Genomic DNA, 21,306 nt, shown 5'->3' on the forward strand with positions numbered 1-21,306 from the left:
TAGATATACAGGGTGTTCGGCCACCCCTGGGAAAAATTTTAATGGGGGACTCTAGAGGCCAAAATAAGACGAAAATCAAAAACACCAATTTGTTGATGGAGGCTTCGGTAAAAAGTTATTAACAATTAAATTCAAAAATTTCAAATCGTTCTGGAAAAATTATTTTCGGTTGCGGGGGTCAATTACAATCATTTTTGGTCATTACACATGTCCTCGAATTCCTACCCACTTTCGAGAAAAAAATTCAATACGGTCGGAACTTTAAACGTTAATAACTATTTAACGAAGCCTTCATCAACAAATTGGTATTCTTGATTTTCATCTTATTTTGGCCTCTAGAATCCCCTATTAAAATTTTTCCCAGGGGTGGCCGAACACCCTGTATAGAAGCTCGAAAGAATGATTCAATTTTGACAATTACATTTGCTGGTAAACAAACGAATTTAATCTACATTAACAGTGACGTAGTATTTGAACTTTATTATACAATGACATATATATTTTTAACTTCAACATTATAACAAGAAAATTTAACTTGTAGACCACAGCTAAAATGATTATGCGTTTAATTAATTAATTATTAGAAAAAATACTTTCTTTCTACTGGCGACGAACCTCACTCATTTGTTATGCTTTAATATAAGCTGGATTATTAATATACGTAAATTTCCCAATGGAATTAATTATCTACCAACATTGTATTATTGTATTTGTGTCATTATTAAAAACATACTTTTATTGATAACATTTTTTCGCCGTACATTTAATCGCCGTAAACAATCATTTGATTTTATGGCTTGTAATAAATTTTATTATTGGCATTAAAACGCAGATACCTTTTACACAGATGTAACAAACATCTTATAGGAATTAACCTTGTTTTATATTGCACTGATTGCTTTTCCCCATGGCGCCAACAAAAGCAATAATTGCCATATTTAGTATTTTAATCGCGAACCAGCTGATACGAGCAATGGTTACATTTATTAAACCACATATGTAAACTTAAATTGCATATTAATAAAATTCATTGGTTTGTGGCTATTCAGTCTTTATAAAGTATTAAAAGTTACATAAATATGTGTATTGAATCTTGAAAAATGTCATGTTTCCCGTTGTTTTTACGTTCCCGTTATTTACATCAAAATAAAAAGAATATTAGACAAATTGTTTTAACGTAATAAAAAACGAATACTTATCGAATGTTCGTGATGATTTTGAGTATTACGATTGTTTTAAGTACCTGTACAAGTTATATACATGTTATAAAAAATTATTTAAATTGTAATACTTTCCCTTTTATCTATTACGTTTGAAACTGGGTAACAAGTAGCTTCGTTGCTTTGGCAATATCATAAGCACATGAACGTACTTGTTGAAGGCAGCGATCCATATGTTCAACATCGCTAGTACATCTTTGAAGACCAGAACATTCTGCTTGAAGTCTACCCGTATTACCATTTAATTGTCGTAAAGCAGTTCTGATATTTTCTTCGATAGGATTCTATAACAAAAGTCATTAAACATTTCGCGTATCCATATAAAAAGAATAAATCTAAGAAATATGTTTTACTTGAGGAAATATAGCCGTGAGCTCGGCAACAGCGACACGAATTCTTTCCGCGCAGGGTACAAAAGCTTCTCTTTGTTTCGGATCTTGCATAGCCATCCATAACTCTTGAATTCTCCTTGTAACTTGTTCAGTTCTTCGAGTGACTTCTTCGCTTGGAGGAAGGTTCGGAGCACCGCATTCCCATAAACTTTGTGTATTGACGCGAGACATCGTTTCTGAATCTCGTTTTATCTACATTTTACATTTACATACGTAAGTATTACATGAACTTTACCTCTATAAGACTCACAGACTTAAACAAGAAGATCTCGATATCGATACCTGACAAACTGTTGTTGACCATGAACTGGGTTTTCGCAAACCTTCTCTTGTTTCATACATAGACGCAGGTCGTTGATTGCTTCTATTAAGGGACGTTTTTATATCAAGCACAGGTTCCAACTCTGGTTCTTGTTCTCCACCGACGTGACCATTAATAACTCTATCAGTAGATTCTTTCACCTACAGGATTGGTAGATTAAATTTTAATTGGTAATAAATAAATATATATTCGGTACGATAAATTATTGGTCTTACGTGAATTATCTTTTTTAATTCGTTATTCTCATGCGTAAGTTGTTCTATAGTATTCTGCAAAGTATGTATCTGCTGTCGAAAATCTCTGACGGTAGATTCAGAAAGAGTTAATTGTTTTTTCAAAACTTCTACGACAGATGGAAGACCCTTGGCTAATGGTGCAAAGGCTTCCTGCAATAGTATTTTAATATAATTTATAAGATTTTACTTTTAGACGAAGAATAAAGTGGAAGGTATTATAAGTCACGCTATGTGATTGTTACAAAACAAAACACGTAATTAACATGTCTGTGTTACAAATTTTAGTAGAGTATGAATTGTGAAAAGGTGAGATAATGCAAATAATTAATTATAAAATAGAGTATTTAAATTTATATAACTCTAGCAATGGCTGCACATGCACTAACAGACCTGTGCACTTGCCTAGTAGCACTGTCTACAGAAGAGCCATGTACTTAGCCGATTCCTTATTCTTCTTTTCGTTACAAGTGTCGGTACCTTTAATATGTTACCACACAATTTGATCTATTCTAACAAGTAACTTATCATCCATCTTTTTTCCATTAATACATATTATATCTTACATCATATTTTTCGTATTTATAAAGTTCTTTATATTTCGTATGAAAATATTTTAATACTCACCTCATTATCCATTTTAAACTGTGATGTTGAATATTCAGGCATTGCATTGTCTGTCGATGTTAATGCTGAATCATCATCAGAAGCGACGCTATCGTATAAAGGTTCATCGTCGGACATTTGTGATCCATATTTTCCGAGTTGTCCTTTACGATGTACAAAAACAGTTGGATCTAGTTGTCAATATGTGTATCGGTATAACAGATAAATTATTACGTAATACAATATAGAATTTTTAACAAACCTTGCAACGGTGCATTACTCGTAAGCATATGTCTTCTGCGTGCTTCGATGAGTAGATCTATAATAAGTGTAGCGAATTCCTTTGGTGTAAATCTTGCTAGTTTTTGTCTACCTTGATTTCTTGTGGACGATAATTGTGGATTAACTGGTAGAAAAGGCACTGTACATCTTTCTGGTAAAGATGCAGTTGCAAACCATACTATTTAAAGAACATAAGATTCAAACTATTAACATAATACATAAGTTACTAAATAATGTAATACTTATGCTAAAAACATCATACTCTTTATATTTCTATGAATATATTTCCATTTTAAATTATTAAAATTGTTTAAAATTATCAAAGTGCAACGCTAAATTAAAGCAATCGTTATAGAAATATGAAAACTGTAGTTTAACTTACCTCTCCTTAAAAATGATGCAATAAAAAAATCATGTATATTAATAGAGTAATGCATAAAAAGGTAGATTCATAAGTATGTACATATACTCTTTTTAATGTGTCTATTCATTTGCTAAAGTGATTGTTTGTACGTAGAAATACAATTATTTACTTACTTTCTTCGTTTTCTCGACGATCTACTTCATCATAAACATCCATTGCCAATTCTTCCAACAAATGATTTGGTAACTGAACAAAAAAATCCAGATATTATACTTTTATGCTTCCATGAAATTTCGTGTACATACGTACCAACTGCAATCTATTTCTTCCTTCTAAACATAGGTCACTTTGTCCCAATAGTAATGTACATTCAGGAATAATTATATGTTCATCCATTCCATGATCTGGCTTACGCGAACATATGTAATATGTCAATCTATCCGTAACTTCGTACATGCATTCAATTATACGCTCGGATAACTCTATATGCCCTGCCATTCTATAAAAACAATATTTTGTATTATTATTCACGAAAACTTTTTTTCTTGTATGTACACATATAATACAAAGCATATTACTGCATACTTGGCAATTTCAGCAGGTGTCTGTCCACTTGAATCAATCATGCTGGGATTACTACCATTGGCTATCAGAAGCTCTAATTGCAAAGCTTGTCCAGCACGAGCAGCTACATGTAAAGGTGTTGTACCTTTTTCCTGTAAAATTATATATTATATATTGCATTTCTATTATTTCTATTAATAGATTGTACATCAACATTCTATTCAAAAATACCTTGTAAAAATAATTTGGATTAGCACCTTGTGCAAGCAGTCTTAGAGAAGTTTCTAAATTACTTGTACGAACACTACTATGTAACTGCTTACTTAATTCTTCTTCGCTACAACATTCTTCCTTACTTGGACGTAATATGAATGCTAAATGCTGATGTTTTGCCTTAATAAAATCAGCTTTTACTGGACTAGAAGAATCAATAATGGACTGATTATTAAAATATTTTGCCTCTATCATATTACAATATATATTATACTAACTGTAATGGATCTTTAACTTGTGGTTTCCTTCTACTAATTTTTGAATTACTAGGATCTAAAAGGGAATGTTCCCAAATACTGTTTGCTCCATTATCATTTAATGTATGCACCATCTACATAACATTGTTAATGTTAAATGTAAAGATTATTATTTCAAGGTATATATTAATATATATTACTTAATTATTTAATTACTTTTTACTAACATTGAGTAAATTTGTATGCCAGATGCTCTTATGAAGTGATTTTATATTGGATATATGACGACCAAGACTACGATGTATACCACAACAGTCATCGCATAATAAAATGGCTCTATTCAACGAAGCCCATTCTGGTTCTACAAAATACAATTAGAAAATGCATTACCGCTCAATATTGACAATTAAATACAAAAATGTCGGCAATCTAAAGCAATATAATAAATAATAGTACATATAGATAAAGTACACGAAAAAATACGGACTTTTATTCAAATTTACGCAATTATATCGTTGGTTAGGCAATATGGTTAACTTTTCTGTATGCATATTATTTAATATGCATAAAGTATAGATAATGATAACGCATAAGAAATGTAAATACCTAATTAACATAACCTTTTCTATGTGATGTGCCCAGCTATTTTAACCAATTTAAAAAAACTACTTTTTATCGGCATCTGATTATGCAATATCGTAAACAATTAAAAAAATGTAATAGAGACGATAGACTGAATAAATAATTAAAAAGGAAGAGTGTATTTACCAAGAGCTCCGCAGTCAGCGCATATATCCGTGTTAACTCTATGCTTCGGTCGAGCCATTCTCTTTACCTTTTATCTCGTTAAGTTGCACGATATTTTCGGACTAGTTATAAAATGTTTACAAATTACGACATATTGCACGGTCTGTTTTAAGAACAAGAATGCCGTAGACAAAATTGGAAAACATGAACCCTCGGTGTCGATGTCATTATATACTTGTTAATAATTCGACCGTGACAGGAGTCATCTCAAGCGAGCTTGAGATGATGTGTACCATTGATCAAGTATCCTAGAAGACACGCACTCATATGGTGTACTTTCATCTAAGTACTATTAACCTGTGATGTCTTTTTACATTACTTCATTTTCTGCATATCCCACTTCTATTTAATACTGTCAAAAATTACAAGAGTTGGCACAATGACTTAATTTTATATTTACTGCATCAAATAGTAATGGTAATTCGAATTTTTAAAAACTATTAATACGATAGATACTCATTTATTCTATTAATTACCTCATGTACAAATTTATATTAATTTTTATTAAATAAAAATACATATATACCAATTTTACACATCATACTAATTTAAACCTTATGTAATGTGTCAATTGATTAAAATTGGTTTCACTCGGTTCAGTGTTAAAATTATAGACAAAAAATACTTCATATTAACAGTTTTACTTTAAAGATGAAAGTAAGAAGTTGAATTTCGGACTTCAACTTACGGGGTGGGGGGTGGAAGGGGGGGGGGGCATTTCTCACGTGCAAATGTATGCATATAGTACCACTGCGCGCGTACATTTAAATAACACGCTACAAAAATCGAATTAGAAATGGTAGAGAACTTCTCGATCTATTTTGGCAAGAAGAATTTGTATACTTCGATTTATTTTACTATTATCCAACCATACTCGAAGCGTGTACCCACACATCCCTGATATTTACACAACGTTTGTTTTAACTGTTTCTAATTTCATCGCATTTAATCAGATACTGGTGAATCGGAATATAAATTTTGAATGTCTAAAAGCACTTTATTTGAAATGTATGACTTATTAAGAATAGATGTATCTATATTGCTCTCTCGACACGTAGATTTGAATCCTTTGCCATCTGGAGTTTCTAAAAATCTCATACTTGACTTTAAAGCCATATACTCCCTGAGCGAACGTTTTTGCTTATACCTTGTAACTGTAGGTGTTTTTTGTTGAATACAATGAGCCTGAACAAACTTTTCACATGTAATGTTAAATTGTTCTTCTAAATTTAAGAAACTTTCGTCCGCATTGGTAGGCGTATTATTTTCAATTGTGACCTCGTGGTTTTCTTTATTACTTTTATTTGATTTGTTTAGACTTATACGTTTTACGCTGTTTACACATATTTGTGGATCATGCGAAATAGGTGCTTCTAAATTTTCTTCAGTTTGTTGCAACAGTTTACAGCAAATTGTTTCTTCAACTTCTTTGTCTAACATCATACTATGTACTTTCCCTGATTCAGAACAGTCTTGTTTTTCTATGTAAATGTTGGGTTGTATAACTTGTTCATTATTTACAGATAACAATTTTGTGATGCACATTAATGTTGAGTTTACTTCAGATATCTTATCTTCCATTGTGTTTAGCAAATTTTTTAATTGGTATTCTAAATGGATAAGCTCACTTTTGTCTACATAGATCATTTCAGACGAAGTAGGTTTCCCATTATCATTTTTAGCTACCACTAGCTTTGTATCTTGCAGATCATTACATAAATTTTGATCTTCTGACTTGTCAAATACTTCATTCTTTGAATTAATTTTGTTTGGAATTAAAACTTCGTGAATTAAATTATCTTGTATACATAACTGATCTTCATTATTTACCGTTATCTCTTGATAAGTCGTACAACGAGAAGACTGCACAAATTTTTTTACACTTGGAGTTTCAGAGCACTGTGGCTGATTTTTACTAATAATGTTTAGACCTAAGGAGTTTGAAACTTTGGCAGTTTCACATCCATTAGATGTCTTTATACATTTAAATTGAACAGAAGTTTTGCCAGGCAATTCATTATTTAACAACAAGCTACCGTTCAATTCCCATTCCCTATTTTCTTTGTGCATAATAGAACAAATTCGGGCATCACTTTTCTTAACAGTAGATATATGTTTTTCAGATACTTCTTGTCTCTTTGAATGTTCATCTACATTTTTAGTACATTTTTGTATATATTCATGTTTTATAGTATTTGGTGGTAATAACAAACTTTTTTTGTTCAACCTAGTAAGAATATCTTTAGAAATTGGTTCATTGATTATAAATTTATTTGATTTATTTGTATTTTCATTATTTTCTAGAATACTGTCAGAAATTTCGTTAAAATTGAGATTTCTACGTACACGTTTCTCTGCATGTAAAGATTGATTTTGTTTTTTAATTCCTAATAAAAATAAGATATTACATATTAACACAAATACGTTAATATATTAAAAACATAAATATATACAAACCAACAGGTTTATCCTTCCCTGTACACTTTGTACTTGAAAGTGGACCCAATCTTTCAGGCTGTGCTTTCTTACGCTCTGAAATATGTACACTGATATAAATTAAACATATATATGTATAAAATTAAAAAGTAAAAATAAATGTACACCAACCACTATTCTTTTGAGTTTTTTTTAAGGTTTCTTGTTCCTTAAGTAGTTGTGCAATTCTAATTGGCTGAGATTTTTCATAATCTACGAAATAGAAAAATTTATTATCAATATTTAGCACATTTTCTTGATTTAAATGAAATAATTGTTCTATTGAAATTACCTTTCTTGTGTGCACTATTCTTTTGAGTTCTTTTTAAGGTTTCTTCTTCTTTAAATAGTTGCACAATTCTAATTGGTTGAGATTTTTCATAATCTACGAAATAGGAAAACTTATTATCAATATTTAACACATTTTCTTAATTTAAATGAAATAATTATTTTATTGAAGTTACCTTTCTTATGTGCGCTATTCTTTTGAGTTCTTTTTAAGGTTTCTTGTTCCTTAAGTAGTTGTACAATTCTAATTGGCTGAGATTTTTCATAATCTACGAAATAGAAAAATTTATTATCAATATTTAACACATTTTCTTGATTTAAATGAAATAATTATTCTATTGAAGTTACCTTTCTTGTGTGCACTATTCTTTTGAGTTCTTTTTAAGGTTTCTTCTTCTTTAAGTAGTTGTGCAATTCTAATTGGTTGAGATTTTTCATAATCTACGAAATAGGAAAACTTATTATCAACATTTAACACATTTCCTTAATTTAAATGAAATAATTATTTTATTGAAGTTACCTTTCTTATGTGTGCTATTTTGTATCTGTTTCAGAGAAGTTTCTGTCATTCTTATTGACTGCGTTTGTTTAGCTTTAGATTTGCTTGGTGAGACAGTGATATTATGTAGAAAATGTGTTTCGATTTTTTATATATCGAAATATTTTCAATTTACCTTCACCGTGTACTCAATTTAACATACATTATTTGTAAATCTCGACTGATTATTTGAAATTTTTATATTATATTTGTAATTCAAGTTTTGTTTTATATCTACTACATGTTAATGTTTTATGCAATGCACGATTGAAATGTAAAACGTAATATATCGTAAGCAATTGATCATAACGCATATAGAAAAATTCAAACTTTTGGCAGTTAAACGGATTACAACCATAAAGTATGTCAGTGATTAGAGAGTGGGCAACAAATAAATATATGCTTCAGTTATTTAGAATGGTGCGTTTACAATGCATCTGCATAATATAAACCAATAAAAGATTGTAAATTTGTATCTTGTGTATCCTATACTTAATTTGTTACTTTAAACGTGTATGCGACAAATATAAGTAAACTATTAATCAGTGATAATTCCAGTAAATCGTTGCATACATATACTAAGCGATTGGTTATTTACGACGGACTAATATGTCACACATGAAAGTATTTGCGTAGCTTTCTTATCTACAGTTGGCTATCTCTTGAAGTTACATCTACCGGCCATTTTGTTAAATTTATTTCTAAACGTATCCCCTCCAAATTGAAAACAACCGAAGGTCGACGCTGTTCTCGATCTCAATAAAGTATTTTTGGTTAGGTTAATAGCTGTGTAGAAGATATTTTAACAGTAAGTAAATTACCATGATCGAGCCTGTTCCCATCAATATTGAATTGAAGTACAAAATTCCTATACATGCATCGATGAATGCCGCATGAGACATAGTTTGTAATGTATAATTGGATGGAAGAAGGCTTGGCGTAAAGAGGCTATGGCTACTGCTTTGATCATATGTAAAATACTGTTACCTGATCGGCCATCCTTTGCTTTTCATCGACGATACATCAGGCACTTCTTTCGCTTGACTTGTCTACGCAAAATGTTTTTCTATCCTTAAATGCTTGTTATAACCTCTAAACTCATAACCTATATAATATAACCTTAGATGAGATGTCAACATTTTAAACGATCGTTGTTAAAAGAGTTTATTAGAAATGTTTGTAGAAAGGCCAAAGAACCTGGTCAACGTGTAATCTTTAATTCTAAAAGCGTATACTGCCTAAACGAAATTCATACAAATTTTGTATCTTACATTAGCAATATAAAAAAATATTTTTATGGATTGATTTAAATTATTACATTAATTGATGAGAGTAATTCTGAAAACCAACTTTTCATTCATATAACACAAATTTTAAAACAAGCATTATTCTTTTATCATTGTTAAAATGTTTAATGGGATTACTTTAATGTGCAACGTTGCTATATATCTTATTAATTCAAAACTGTAAACAATGACCAATTTTTGTCTTTGGGAAAAGAAATCACTAAATGTGTTAATACAGTATCTATTTGAATTGAAATGTGTAAATGGAATTAAATATTTTAATATAAAGATTTTGTAATAAATGTTTTATGTATTTGTATTTGTAGCTGTTGTATATGTAGATTATACATATAATTCAGTTTAACATAGTTTATAAGTAAATTTAATATAATTTTTCTGTGAACTTCAATTGTTTGGGTGAAGAAAGAATTTAATAAGAATAAATTCAGATACAATAACGTGAATTATAATGGCAGAAATCAAATATAATTTTTATATTTCAGTGATTCCAATGATCAAGTAATTGTATTACAATATAATGGATGTCACTGGAGATTTGACGTTACAATGGGTCGAGGAGGTGGGAAATGTTATTCACGAAGAAGTAATATGTGGTTTAGAGGCAGAGCTAGGTGCACCAGAGGAAGAGGTGATAGGAGCTTGCGAAGAAGTTACAGTGGAAGAAACAGTAGAATCTGTTCCCGATGTTACTCCTACAGCAGACTCAGAGATATTAATGGTGTCACAGTCCAGCGATATGGAATCTATTTACATAGTGCCACAAGACCAAGGACATGACTACTTAAATATACAAGTTACAGAAGAAGTGATTACAGATAATTGGGATAGATCTGGTCCTGAAGATGGGTAGGTTTTAAATTAAATATATTTTAAATTATTGGGTAAATTCAATAATAAACTAAGTTTGTATTTTAAAGGGTTGAGATACCAGATACAAAAGTATCTCATGACAATTTGCTTGAATACGATGATATGGAAATACCATTACCAATTGATCAAGATTCTTATACAAATACTAGACCTTATCCATGTGACTTCTGTAGCAGAAGATTCAGGAAAAAAGCAAATTTAATGAATCATATGGTGGCACATCAGACAGATCGTCCTCATGGGTGCAATTTATGTGGATCGCGTTATGCTCGGAAATGTGATCTTATGAATCATTTGAAGATTCATGCATATGCACCTTCTCGCGATGGTCTGGAAGATGATTTAAACGATGACGATTCGCTGGCTCCGGAAGAAGAAGAATCTACCAAAGGTAGACGTAAGAAAGTCCAATCAAGTGCACCAAGGAAACGTAAAAACAATTCTGCTATTTCAAAGCACAATATCGAGGACAGTAAAATGGAAATGGGCAAGTACGTCAATAAATCTTATGATTATGTTGACGAAGATATGCGTCTATTAGAAGAAATGACTAGTAGAAATTCTACGCGCAGTGGTAACTATGCATCGAGTTCAAGATGGAACGAACAAATATCACCTGTGTCAACTGAAACTCAAGCACCACGATGGCCTATAACTGATCCAACAAAACCATATGTATGTCAATACTGTGGTGTTGGTTTTGCAAGAGAAAAGGCATTAGCATCTCATGCACGTGTACACGGTGGTGACAGTCCATTTGAATGCACATCATGTGGTGATATGTTTTGGGATGTTAACAGTTTACGGGAACATGTTCGAATCAAACATGGTGGTACTGTACAATCTGACACAGAAGAATATGATAATGATGCCACATATACTGGCGATGAAAGATTTGGAGAATTCTATTGCAACACTTGTGGTGTTCCTTTTCACCGTTTGGATTTACTTAAACGTCATCAAAAGTAAGATTATCTTGTATTTATCGAGGTCACGATCAATAATTAAATTTACACTTCATTTCGACTTTCTGCTAATTTATAGGAAAATTAATAACATTGTGGTGTTAATATATTAATATTTGTTACATTAGAATTCATATCAAGCAAGAAGATGATATGGTGGAAGGTTTGAGTCAACATCATGTTTGCAATGTTTGCGGAGAATGGTTTGAAGAGGCTCTAGCATTGTTAGCGCATGCCGAACTTCATGCTAGGTATTATTTGTAAAAAATTTGACCACAAACAGTGGCCAAATAAGAAAGAAGTTGAGAAATTCAAAAGTATTAATATAAATAACAATACGATTAAAAATAATTGAAATGCTTTATTCAGATCACCCAGTCGTCGTTGCTTACTATGTGGCGAAAGGTGTCGCGATGATGCTGAAGTTGCGGAACACGTTCGACAAAATCATGCCGAAGATGCCCCGCCGAATACGTGTACTCTTTGTGGAAAAACATGTAAAGATAAACGAAGTTTATTAAAACATTCATGGGTTCATAATGTTGATAAAACTTTTGGATGTACAAAATGTGGGAAACGTTTTCACAGCAAAGCTAGATTACGGAGGTATTCATTATAAATTTACTTCGTGTTAATTCAAAATAATTTTGTTTTTTTCTTATTATATACGTCATTGTATTTTAGACACATGGTGTCACATCGTAATAAGATGGTAGCCTGTGATGAATGCGGAGAAGAATTTCCCGATGGTAGAGCTCTTGTTAGCCATCGTCATTCGCATAATAAAGATTTGGGCGGTCGTTCTTTTCCATGTAGGGAATGTGGAAAAACATTTGGAAGTCGCAGTTCACAACAGATTCATATACGTATTCATACTGGAGAAAGACCATATGGTTGTAGATTTTGTTGGAAAGCATTTGCTGATGGTGGAACTTTAAGGAAACACGAACGTATTCATACAGGCGAAAAGCCGTATGGATGCGCGATCTGTCCACGTGCTTTTAATCAAAGAGTAAGATATTTTAGTAAAACCACAACTTAGTGTTTCATTTGACTACATTGTAGTTTAATACCTGCTCTTTTTTATTTTTTTAGGTTGTTCTCAGAGAACACGTACGTGCTCATCATTCAGGTCCCGATCCAAAATGCGTAGGTAGCATTACTCCGTATCTATGTAAAGTATGCGGTGATGCATATGCAACATCAGAAGAAATAGTTGCTCACATCGTGCAACATTGTGATGATAATACTGCGCTAAGACGTCAACCACAAACTGGACCGCGTAAATATAAAAGAAGACGTAAACTTAAACCTCATGAAACCAATACAATGTTGCGTATGAGTGAACAATATGACTTGATGGAAGGAGGCTCTGACTCGGATGATAATACAAAAAGAAAACTTGGGAGAAAAAATAAGCAACATCGGTCGAATGTTGAAGAAGGATATCAAAATGTTCTTAAAAGTTTTGAAAGCTCTTTACAAAATATAAATTCGATCGTTAGTAATTCAAAGTTAAATCCAGGAAAGTCCAAGCTTTCTAAAAAGAAACTTAAAAAGGAAGAAAAAAAGAATGAAGCTCAAGCTTCCTGTCAACCTGGTAGGCCAAAAATGATTCACACACAAAAAACAAGAGTGCCTGTAGAAATCGGTAGTGATGGAGTTAAAAAAGGACAAAAAACTAAAACTATGGTAACGAGGACTCCTAAAGTGATGCCAAATGAACATAAATTAGGAATATTTCCAGGCGGGGAGCGAAATAGGCCAAGAACAAAAAACGTTAGTTATCATATTGAAGGAAAGTTTCAACCAACACCTGCAACATTCTTAAAACCACAAGATGAGACTTTCGAAGTCTCCCCACCAATGCTATTAACAAATATAAAGCAGGAACCTAATGTGCAAAAATTACCAAGTAACAATCACAGAAATAACAATGGTAATATTCTTGCTATTAAACATGAAAAGATAGAACCAACACCTAGAAAAAAGTCAGGTATCTTGAAAAAGATTAAAAAACAAAAGCATGGAATTAAGCAGGAGCCAATAGATATTGATCAGGAACAAATACAAAATAATAATAATACTGAGAATACAGACACTACAAGATTAATGGAACACGCAGTAGATGGAAGTAACTTGGAAGTTGCATTCGAAGCGAGTGTTATGGCCGAGGATGAAAATATTCTTCCCGATATGGGTGAAGTAAATAATACCGATAACGTTGGAACTGGAAATGTAAAACTTAGTATAAAAGTTGAATCGACGCCTCAACGAATATTGTCTGTTCATAATGTTATGACACCTGATGATATTATCCCAGAAACTATAATACCAGATGCTGTAGAATATACATGTGAGATGTGTTCCGCAGTATTTTCCAGTCGCGCAGAATTATTGGTGCATGTTCCAATACACATTTGATTTAATTTGTTCAATGCAATTAAAAAAGGTATGCGAATTTGTTCTACTCTAAGAGTATTTGTTTATCAAGCAATATTTTAATATGGTCAATGAAGGTTTATCTGTTTCTTTGAATTGACATTATGTTATTATGCCAAAATGTCCTCTACTTGTTGCTCTATGAAGTGTACTAGGTTTTTATGTTTAACATATATTTTAAAAGTTGATGCTGTCTTAGTTTATTGTGTCATTACGGTATGTAGAAACTTTCAAATGTACTCGTTTTCAAATAACAATATCGTTATATTCGTCTTATACTACTCGTGTTTTTACCAAATAAAAAAAAAAAATTATTTGGCTCAAAATTCATATTGAATCATGACACAATGTGTAATGTTACTAATATTTTATACATTTACAATTTATGAAGCCAGTTACCTTCGAGAAAGAATTAACATCTTAGGCCACTCTTTTATAAAAAAAAATAATGGCACTTTATGTACATAAAATGCTGAAGCATTCTAAATACTAAAACGAGTGTGTTCTATAATAATATTATTCATTTATACAAACTAAATTTACCTTGTACATTTGCTTTTAGCTACTAAGTAATTAAATACGTGACAACCAATGCATTGAATTACTATTGAACCTCAGATTGTTTTTCATAAATTAATTTTGTGCACACATCAATATTTAGAAGTCAAAATAGGATAATTGGTAAATAATATCTTAAACGTTTCATTTTTATTAGTAAAAGAAAAGATTAAATTTGTTAAAGGCACTTAGAAATTCGCCAATTTATTCTAAATTAAATAACTCTGGTTCTATAATAAACTATATATGTTGTACACATTGCATGGGAACATTTACACAAATTAACTATCATACTATAAAACATTTTGTAACACTAAAGAACAGAAGCATATTATTACTATTTCATTAGTATTTATTATGTAATAAAACCATGCTCATTATTATGGTATACTTTGTTTATATTAACATATCTGAATGGTTCTGATGAAATTGTTATAGAACCATTTCATTAAATTTGGCATTGTGTATTATAGATTGTATGAAATATTACGTGTACAATTTTATGAAGAAGAAAACATTAAAATTTGAACGTTTTGAAGTTTGGAATTATTTACTTTGTACTTTAAAACGTCATATAGAATCAGATCTGATTTTTAACTTTATAACAAATTCAAATTCATCCATTCTGTATGTACATTCTAATGATATTTATTTTGGTATTAGACATTGACAATGCTGTATTGTTCTAATATGTAACATCTTATAACATTATTTATTAATTTTGTATACTATCTTAGTATTATATGAAATAGTGCTATTTTTGAAGAAATGAAATTGTGTAATTTTGTTTCTCTAATCAAAATCTGTAAATTAATAGGCTCAAAAATTCAAGTTTATTTCTCAAGATCTTATGTTACATTACTGTATTGTTATAATTTCATATAAATATTCTATTTCTAAATCTTTGTTTGATGAAAATAAATAATCATACAAGGGTATTCAAGTTTATTTAAAACTATTTTATGCAGAACGTTACCATTTGAAAAAATTAAATTTTTATATGAAAATACAGCTTTCTCGCGATGTTCCAGATATTTTGCAAATTCATACCATAATCTTCAAAAAGTTAATTGAGCTAATGTCAGTTTAAAAATAATTTTTAAAAATATTGATATAATTCGTATAGTTTGATTATGTTTAATACATTTAATGCAACGAACCAACACAGTACCTTATAGTACCTTTCTCAGCTTCAAAGTGATATGTGTATATATATGTATGGTGTATTCCAAAAGAGGATTAATTATATTTCAATGGCATTATATGTGGCAATCAATCAAAAGCAGTCTATGCCCTATTTTTGTAGTCAAGAAATATTTTGAATATAAAGGAAATTCTGATGCTATTTGTAGCATTTTGAAAAAATGTATATACATATATATATATATATTTTATTATTTGATGTTCTTACTCATGTCTTTAGAAATGGCGTATAGTGTCTGTTATTTGCTTATTTCTATATTTTCACAGATAAATGAAATTAGTTGAAAAAAAATCCAATAAGTGAACTAAACAATTGATAATTTTATTATTAAGAAAAAGTTTTTAAGAGAAATATTGTTATAAATGTATTTGATTAGCGTGAAATGCGTTTGATAGTTGCATTCATAGGACAGCATCATATTTTGTATGTTATGTACATAATTGAATGACTATTTCTTTTAGTCATACTTGTAATTATATTGATGCTATTTGAAACAAGTATTTAAAAACACTTAGAATGACAAAGTATTAGTCAGACTTTGTATAGTTTCAAAATTATGGTATAAGATATTTAAGAATAGAAAAATTATATGACCAATGTAAAGGACAATGTTTTGGGTAAAAAATATGTAAATATAAATTTACATACGAGATGTCAAAAAGTTCACACAAAAATTGATATATTGTGTATACATAATTTTTTTTCCAGCATTACATACAGTTACATTCCCATTTAAAAGTAGTTTTAATGTTATTTAAGCGTGTTTCAGAAGTTTCAAAAATTTCTTTAGATAACGCGCGTGCATAGAGCAGCTAGTGCAGGTGGCAATAACTGCAAAAAATTGTAAAATAAATAGATCTGAAAGTCAAAACGTTTGAGAAAAACAAAAAATAAGAACATGTACACAATTTTTTCTTTTCTTTGAATTGCAAGAAGATTGATCGTATGTAAGTATCTGTGGCTCTTTTTTAAAGATTAGTAAACTAAAAATTATTAGTGTAGCATATAATACTGTGTTGCATGATACAATTTTAAACAGTTTGAAAAGAAACTCTTACATGTATTACTTCAGTTGTAAATTAAGCCCTAAGAATATGTATAGTCTTATAAGCATTACATTAGCATCTCATTTATAGGACACTGTTTATATCTGTCAGAGATGAAGTAGTAAAAACAAAAAACTGTACATATTATTATCTTGGATATGGTACGGTGATTTATTGTTAATCGTAGTGTATGTTTTTTAAATAAATTGTCAGCAATTATAAAGATACAATTACTTACATCCGCACAAAGTCACGGATAATTTAAAGTACATATAGTAACAATGTATGTACAATTGTAAATATGCATTCAGTCATATATTTCGAAATTCTGTAAATGTCATTTCTATATCACAACAAATTTTTAAAGAAGTGTAGATTATGATTATAAATACTATATGACACTTCTGTTAAATTGCTCCATCAATACTTGACTCATTTGTTTTTATCTCGAATGAAAATTTGTGCGAGATACAAACTGCGGTAAAAAAACTGTGTAAATGAATGGTTGTTGCATATAACTCGATCTTGTACTATGTAAATTTAAAGTCTTAAAACATTATATTATAAAAATCATATTAGTAGTATAATAACAGTGTTTTCACCGTTCATAAAAATGTGTATATTATTATTATCTATGTTTATGCTAAGAGCAGATAAATAATTTAAGATACTGTATCTTTGACTAGGGAATAAAATCACAAACATTATAAATTTCTTTCTCAAATCCCATACATACAACAGAAAGTATGATTAAGAATGCTCCGATGATACTGGTTGATGATGGTTGGTCTCCAAAACCGTATACTTGCACAACATAAGCCAATATGATATCCAAAGATCTAGTTACTGATACTTTGCCTGCACCTTCTATTTTTAGTGCACTGGTTACTAAAATTTGACCGCACAATCCAGTTATTGCTACTAACAATATTTTACCCCAAGTGAACCAATCAACTGGCAGCCTTAGTTTTTGTATATGGTTTTCTGATACAAGGAAGAAAAAAAATACTGCTGTGATAAGCGACCACCAAGATAAATTGAAGATTATCGTTGAAAAATGGATTTCCGAGCACTTTCTCATAACAACTATATTAAGAGCTGTGAAGAAGGTTGCTAGAATAGCACAAACATATCCTATGACATTGTATGGTTCAGTTCTGTGTACCTAACAAAACAAATACGTTTTATAAAATTGTTAATTTAAAAGGATCGTACTAAGAGCTTTATTTCTTTACCTGAAACAAAAATGGTGGTTTAGATACAAAAACAACACCTGCAAATAGCGCACACATAACTATCACACGTAATATTCCACAAGGTTCTTTTAAGAAAATAAAAGACAATGCGATAACTATCACTGGAGAACTAAATATGATTGTTGTAGCATCTCCTATGGGTAGTTTACGAAAACTGTAATATAGTAGCGACAGGGTTGCACCTCCTACTATTCCCTACAGATGTAATACTTTATTAATATTATTTTTTTTTACCTATATCATTTTCATTTGTTATTATGTGAAAGAGACACTTGTATTATTAATTTTATAATTAAACGTACCTGAAAGTTCAGGAGCAGTCTTTGACCTTTTGGACCAAATAAACTTCTAGAACCCTTAATTGCTACACCAGTCATAACTAGCATTTGCAGAATGGCTCTGATTGCCAGTAATATCATGGGGTCTACATTTTTAATTGCTTTAACTAATGCGGAACTAATTGTGAAAAATGTACCTGAGAGAAATGCCAAAAATACGCCAAACCATTTGGTACCTTCTTGATATGTTTCAGCATTATTGGCAAATTGTTCTGTATAGTGATATGTTGGATGTATACTGTTATAAGAAGCAGTAGATTCGATGCTGAATTTCATCTTCATTGTTCGAGTAACTTAACAGCTATGGAATACAATTATACTGAACGAAATATTGGTGGCATACTACTGTCTAGCGTCTACCGTCTGCCGTCTGGTAAAATTAATATACAGCTTTGCACGACAAACAGCTTACAGAGGGATTAATGACGGTCGAAAGACTTGAAAAATATAACGACCGGACCGTGATGAATCGGATTGTAAAACTATGAAAAGCAAACTATAATAGGACGATTCTATAAGCGAAAATTAAATAGGAAACACTACATTTGTTATAGAAGTGATATAAAAATATAGATCATTTTAGTTTATCCTAAATTATGTTTCCTAATTCGATATTAACATATGTAGTATTCTTGTACAATTGTATACATGAATTCAGATAATCAAAAATATAATTTTTTTATAAATATTATCAAAGTTAATGAGATGAGGTACGCGAGGTAGTTGCAAAATAGTTTATATAATCACGTTAATTAAATTAGTAATTTTGTATTAATTTTAATTGATTAGTAAGTGTTTTTAATGGTACATTCTTTATGCCAAATTTCTTATTTAAATATCATTAGATATATGTATAATTGTATAAAAGATTAATCCTTTCCAAACTGCAAAAAAGTTGATGGTTTATCTACACGATAGAGCATAGTACCCACATTAAAGTATCCTAAATATTCAATACTTTCTGGAGTTGTATCAATATGATAATGACCGCCTTCTCCATGTTGAGAGAAACTATGGAAGTGTTGAACACGAAGATCCAGATCCTAACATTACAATGGAAGCATAACCATTGTATCATAAGACAGAATCCATATGCACTAAAAGTATAATATAGTTGTACTTACACTTTCAGAACTGACAAATGTACCAACAGCTATAAGAGGTGTCGACATATTATAGAAATGCAGCCAATTGTTCAGCTGTGTTAATGTATTAATTGGGGTTGTAGAAAAATCTGGCATAACATGTTGTTTAATTTTTCCATTATTCATTAAAAATGTTCCCCCTAATCCTACAATTATAACAATTTAATGTCTAATGTTTAGAAATATCTCTTAATTAAATTTATTATTTATAAAATATATTTACCAACAAGTTCATGTTTATAATGTTGCGCAATTGCTTTTTGCATGCAAGCAATAAAATCATCACTGCCAGTACGTTTCTTGACATGTACTTTTAAGACAGGTCCTGGTTTTCCTTCACTGACAAACAAGTTGGCCAATAAAGCTAATCTTGTTTCATTGTTGGGTAAAGTTTGTAGTATACAATGTCCGTTTGTTTGATCAACAAATGAAATACGGGTTTCATTTTTTACACCAGAAGATGAAATAACCATGTTCATTATGAGCTAGAAAAATATTTATACAGCAAATATGTTTAAATCAAATATGCTATAATTGTAAGTTGATGAACACACTTCACAGTTACTATTTAAGTGAGGCCATGGTCCAGCACCTGCTCCAATAACAAAGGAGTCTTTGCAACATTGTAAATTCTTTAGAAGCTCCTGAATATTATATAACTTATCCCTTTGCACAGAGGGAAGCAAAAACGATGGACCACCAATTTCCAACAATGTTGGATTCTCACTCAATCCTAAGTATATAATATAATGTACTAATTCGAAACAAGAAAATATTCTGTCTCTAAAACATTACCTGGTGCAGCAAGGTTGAAAGGTTTTTGTGTTAAATCTGGGCAGTCAACAACTTCTATTTGGACCTCAGAAAAATTATCGATTAAACCTTGTTTTAAAACTAGAAAACAGAATATGTACATTTTACACGTATTATACTATTTAATTCCTTTTGTCAATTTTTATTATGTTTTATTATTTAAATTTTACCATCTTTAATTTCGTCAAGCGAAGGTGCGTGAAGTTCTTTTTTTGTAATGTTGAGTTCACTGATTTCCAGAGTGGCCATGGTTAATCTATGAACGTAAAGACAGTTCCATACAAATTCAGTTTAAAAATATTAGCTTTCTAATAAATGGAAATATAAGGTAATAAATTTTTAATACCAGATAATGAAATTCGTAGAAGTTTTGACGTAGAAATAATCTTCGCTTTAATGTAAAGTTTCTTTGCGCAGAAAGTATTGAATGATAGCGTTTGCAAGAAGTAAAAGCACCGACGAAGTATATCCGTATATCGTCTGTAATAAAAGGATTGTCAAGAAATCGAATATATTTTAACATTAAGACATGGCTTTATCTAATCGCGTGTTTGTACGTGATATTATTTCGTAAGAGTGAAATAAGCTTGTTTCACACATACATAAGTAATTACAATAACGATAATACGCAATATAATCTTTTACGTAATTGCACTCGGTACGATTTTTATGCGTATTTTTGATACATCGATGATAAAGGGGAGACGGTGGAGAAGTTGTTACAATAATTGTAGATACACATTCTTTCTAATCAAATTTAATTCGATCGTGAAGAATATGTATTCTTTGAAATATTTTCGT

At 30.5% G+C, this 21,306-nt stretch overlaps 5 protein-coding genes across 13 annotated transcripts; 1 reads left to right on the forward strand and 4 right to left on the reverse strand.

The window, feature by feature from the left end:
• Positions 1–3: 3 nt before the first annotated feature.
• On the reverse strand, positions 4–5,452 carry Git (ARF GTPase-activating protein GIT1). Of its 4 annotated transcripts, none has more exons than XM_076781683.1 (13): positions 5,222–5,452; positions 4,681–4,814; positions 4,475–4,587; positions 4,215–4,401; positions 4,005–4,135; positions 3,729–3,918; positions 3,593–3,665; positions 3,036–3,233; positions 2,795–2,937; positions 2,150–2,320; positions 1,895–2,074; positions 1,574–1,804; positions 4–1,504 (listed from the first exon to the last, which is right to left on the reverse strand). In XM_076781683.1, exons 1-13 carry the CDS (start codon positions 5,277–5,279, stop codon positions 1,307–1,309), a joined length of 2,007 nt encoding a protein of 668 aa, XP_076637798.1. In that variant the 5' UTR covers positions 5,280–5,452; the 3' UTR covers positions 4–1,306. The 4 variants fall into 4 exon arrangements, with proteins under 4 accessions (XP_076637798.1, XP_076637800.1, XP_076637799.1 ...); XM_076781685.1 differs by lacking the exon at positions 5,222–5,452 and adding an exon at positions 5,060–5,145 and having other exon boundaries at positions 5–1,504; positions 2,795–2,964; positions 4,670–4,814; XM_076781684.1 differs by lacking the exon at positions 5,222–5,452 and adding an exon at positions 5,060–5,144 and having other exon boundaries at positions 6–1,504; positions 2,795–2,964.
• Positions 5,453–5,757: 305 nt separating this feature from the next.
• LOC143349979 (uncharacterized) lies at positions 5,758–8,879 on the reverse strand. Of its 4 annotated transcripts, XM_076781686.1 has the most exons (7): positions 8,544–8,879; positions 8,372–8,464; positions 8,200–8,292; positions 8,028–8,120; positions 7,868–7,948; positions 7,718–7,792; positions 5,758–7,647 (listed from the first exon to the last, which is right to left on the reverse strand). In XM_076781686.1, the coding sequence occupies exons 1-7, from the start codon at positions 8,590–8,592 to the stop codon at positions 6,206–6,208; spliced, it is 1,926 nt and encodes a 641-aa protein (XP_076637801.1). In that variant the 5' UTR covers positions 8,593–8,879; the 3' UTR covers positions 5,758–6,205. The 4 variants fall into 4 exon arrangements, with proteins under 4 accessions (XP_076637801.1, XP_076637803.1, XP_076637802.1 ...); XM_076781688.1 differs by lacking the exon at positions 8,200–8,292; XM_076781687.1 differs by lacking the exon at positions 8,028–8,120.
• Positions 8,880–9,249: 370 nt separating this feature from the next.
• Positions 9,250–14,594, forward strand: LOC143350160 (uncharacterized). Of its 2 annotated transcripts, XM_076782060.1 has the most exons (8): positions 9,250–9,369; positions 10,351–10,714; positions 10,786–11,229; positions 11,311–11,703; positions 11,832–11,954; positions 12,073–12,309; positions 12,388–12,715; positions 12,799–14,594. In XM_076782060.1, the coding sequence occupies exons 2-8, from the start codon at positions 10,386–10,388 to the stop codon at positions 14,125–14,127; spliced, it is 3,183 nt and encodes a 1,060-aa protein (XP_076638175.1). In that variant the 5' UTR covers positions 9,250–9,369; positions 10,351–10,385; the 3' UTR covers positions 14,128–14,594. The 2 variants fall into 2 exon arrangements, with proteins under 2 accessions (XP_076638175.1, XP_076638174.1); XM_076782059.1 differs by having other exon boundaries at positions 10,786–11,703.
• Positions 14,595–16,569: 1,975 nt separating this feature from the next.
• On the reverse strand, positions 16,570–19,271 carry LOC143350165 (solute carrier family 35 member G1). The gene is made up of 3 exons (XM_076782073.1): positions 18,512–19,271; positions 18,189–18,404; positions 16,570–18,118 (listed from the first exon to the last, which is right to left on the reverse strand). The coding sequence occupies exons 1-3, from the start codon at positions 18,827–18,829 to the stop codon at positions 17,636–17,638; spliced, it is 1,017 nt and encodes a 338-aa protein (XP_076638188.1). The 5' UTR covers positions 18,830–19,271; the 3' UTR covers positions 16,570–17,635.
• Positions 19,272–19,299: 28 nt separating this feature from the next.
• On the reverse strand, positions 19,300–21,300 carry LOC143350166 (ester hydrolase C11orf54 homolog). 2 transcript variants are annotated; one of them, XM_076782076.1, is made up of 8 exons: positions 21,108–21,300; positions 20,852–20,985; positions 20,676–20,761; positions 20,488–20,586; positions 20,247–20,425; positions 19,916–20,177; positions 19,672–19,838; positions 19,300–19,590 (listed from the first exon to the last, which is right to left on the reverse strand). In XM_076782076.1, exons 3-8 carry the CDS (start codon positions 20,752–20,754, stop codon positions 19,417–19,419), a joined length of 960 nt encoding a protein of 319 aa, XP_076638191.1. In that variant the 5' UTR covers positions 20,755–20,761; positions 20,852–20,985; positions 21,108–21,300; the 3' UTR covers positions 19,300–19,416. The 2 variants fall into 2 exon arrangements, with proteins under 2 accessions (XP_076638191.1, XP_076638189.1); XM_076782074.1 differs by lacking the exons at positions 20,852–20,985; positions 21,108–21,300 and having other exon boundaries at positions 20,676–20,796.
• Positions 21,301–21,306: the final 6 nt, after the last annotated feature.

The sequence above is a fragment of the Colletes latitarsis genome, chromosome 14, assembly GCF_051014445.1.
Source record: "Colletes latitarsis isolate SP2378_abdomen chromosome 14, iyColLati1, whole genome shotgun sequence".
NCBI lineage: Eukaryota > Metazoa > Arthropoda > Insecta > Hymenoptera > Colletidae > Colletes > Colletes latitarsis.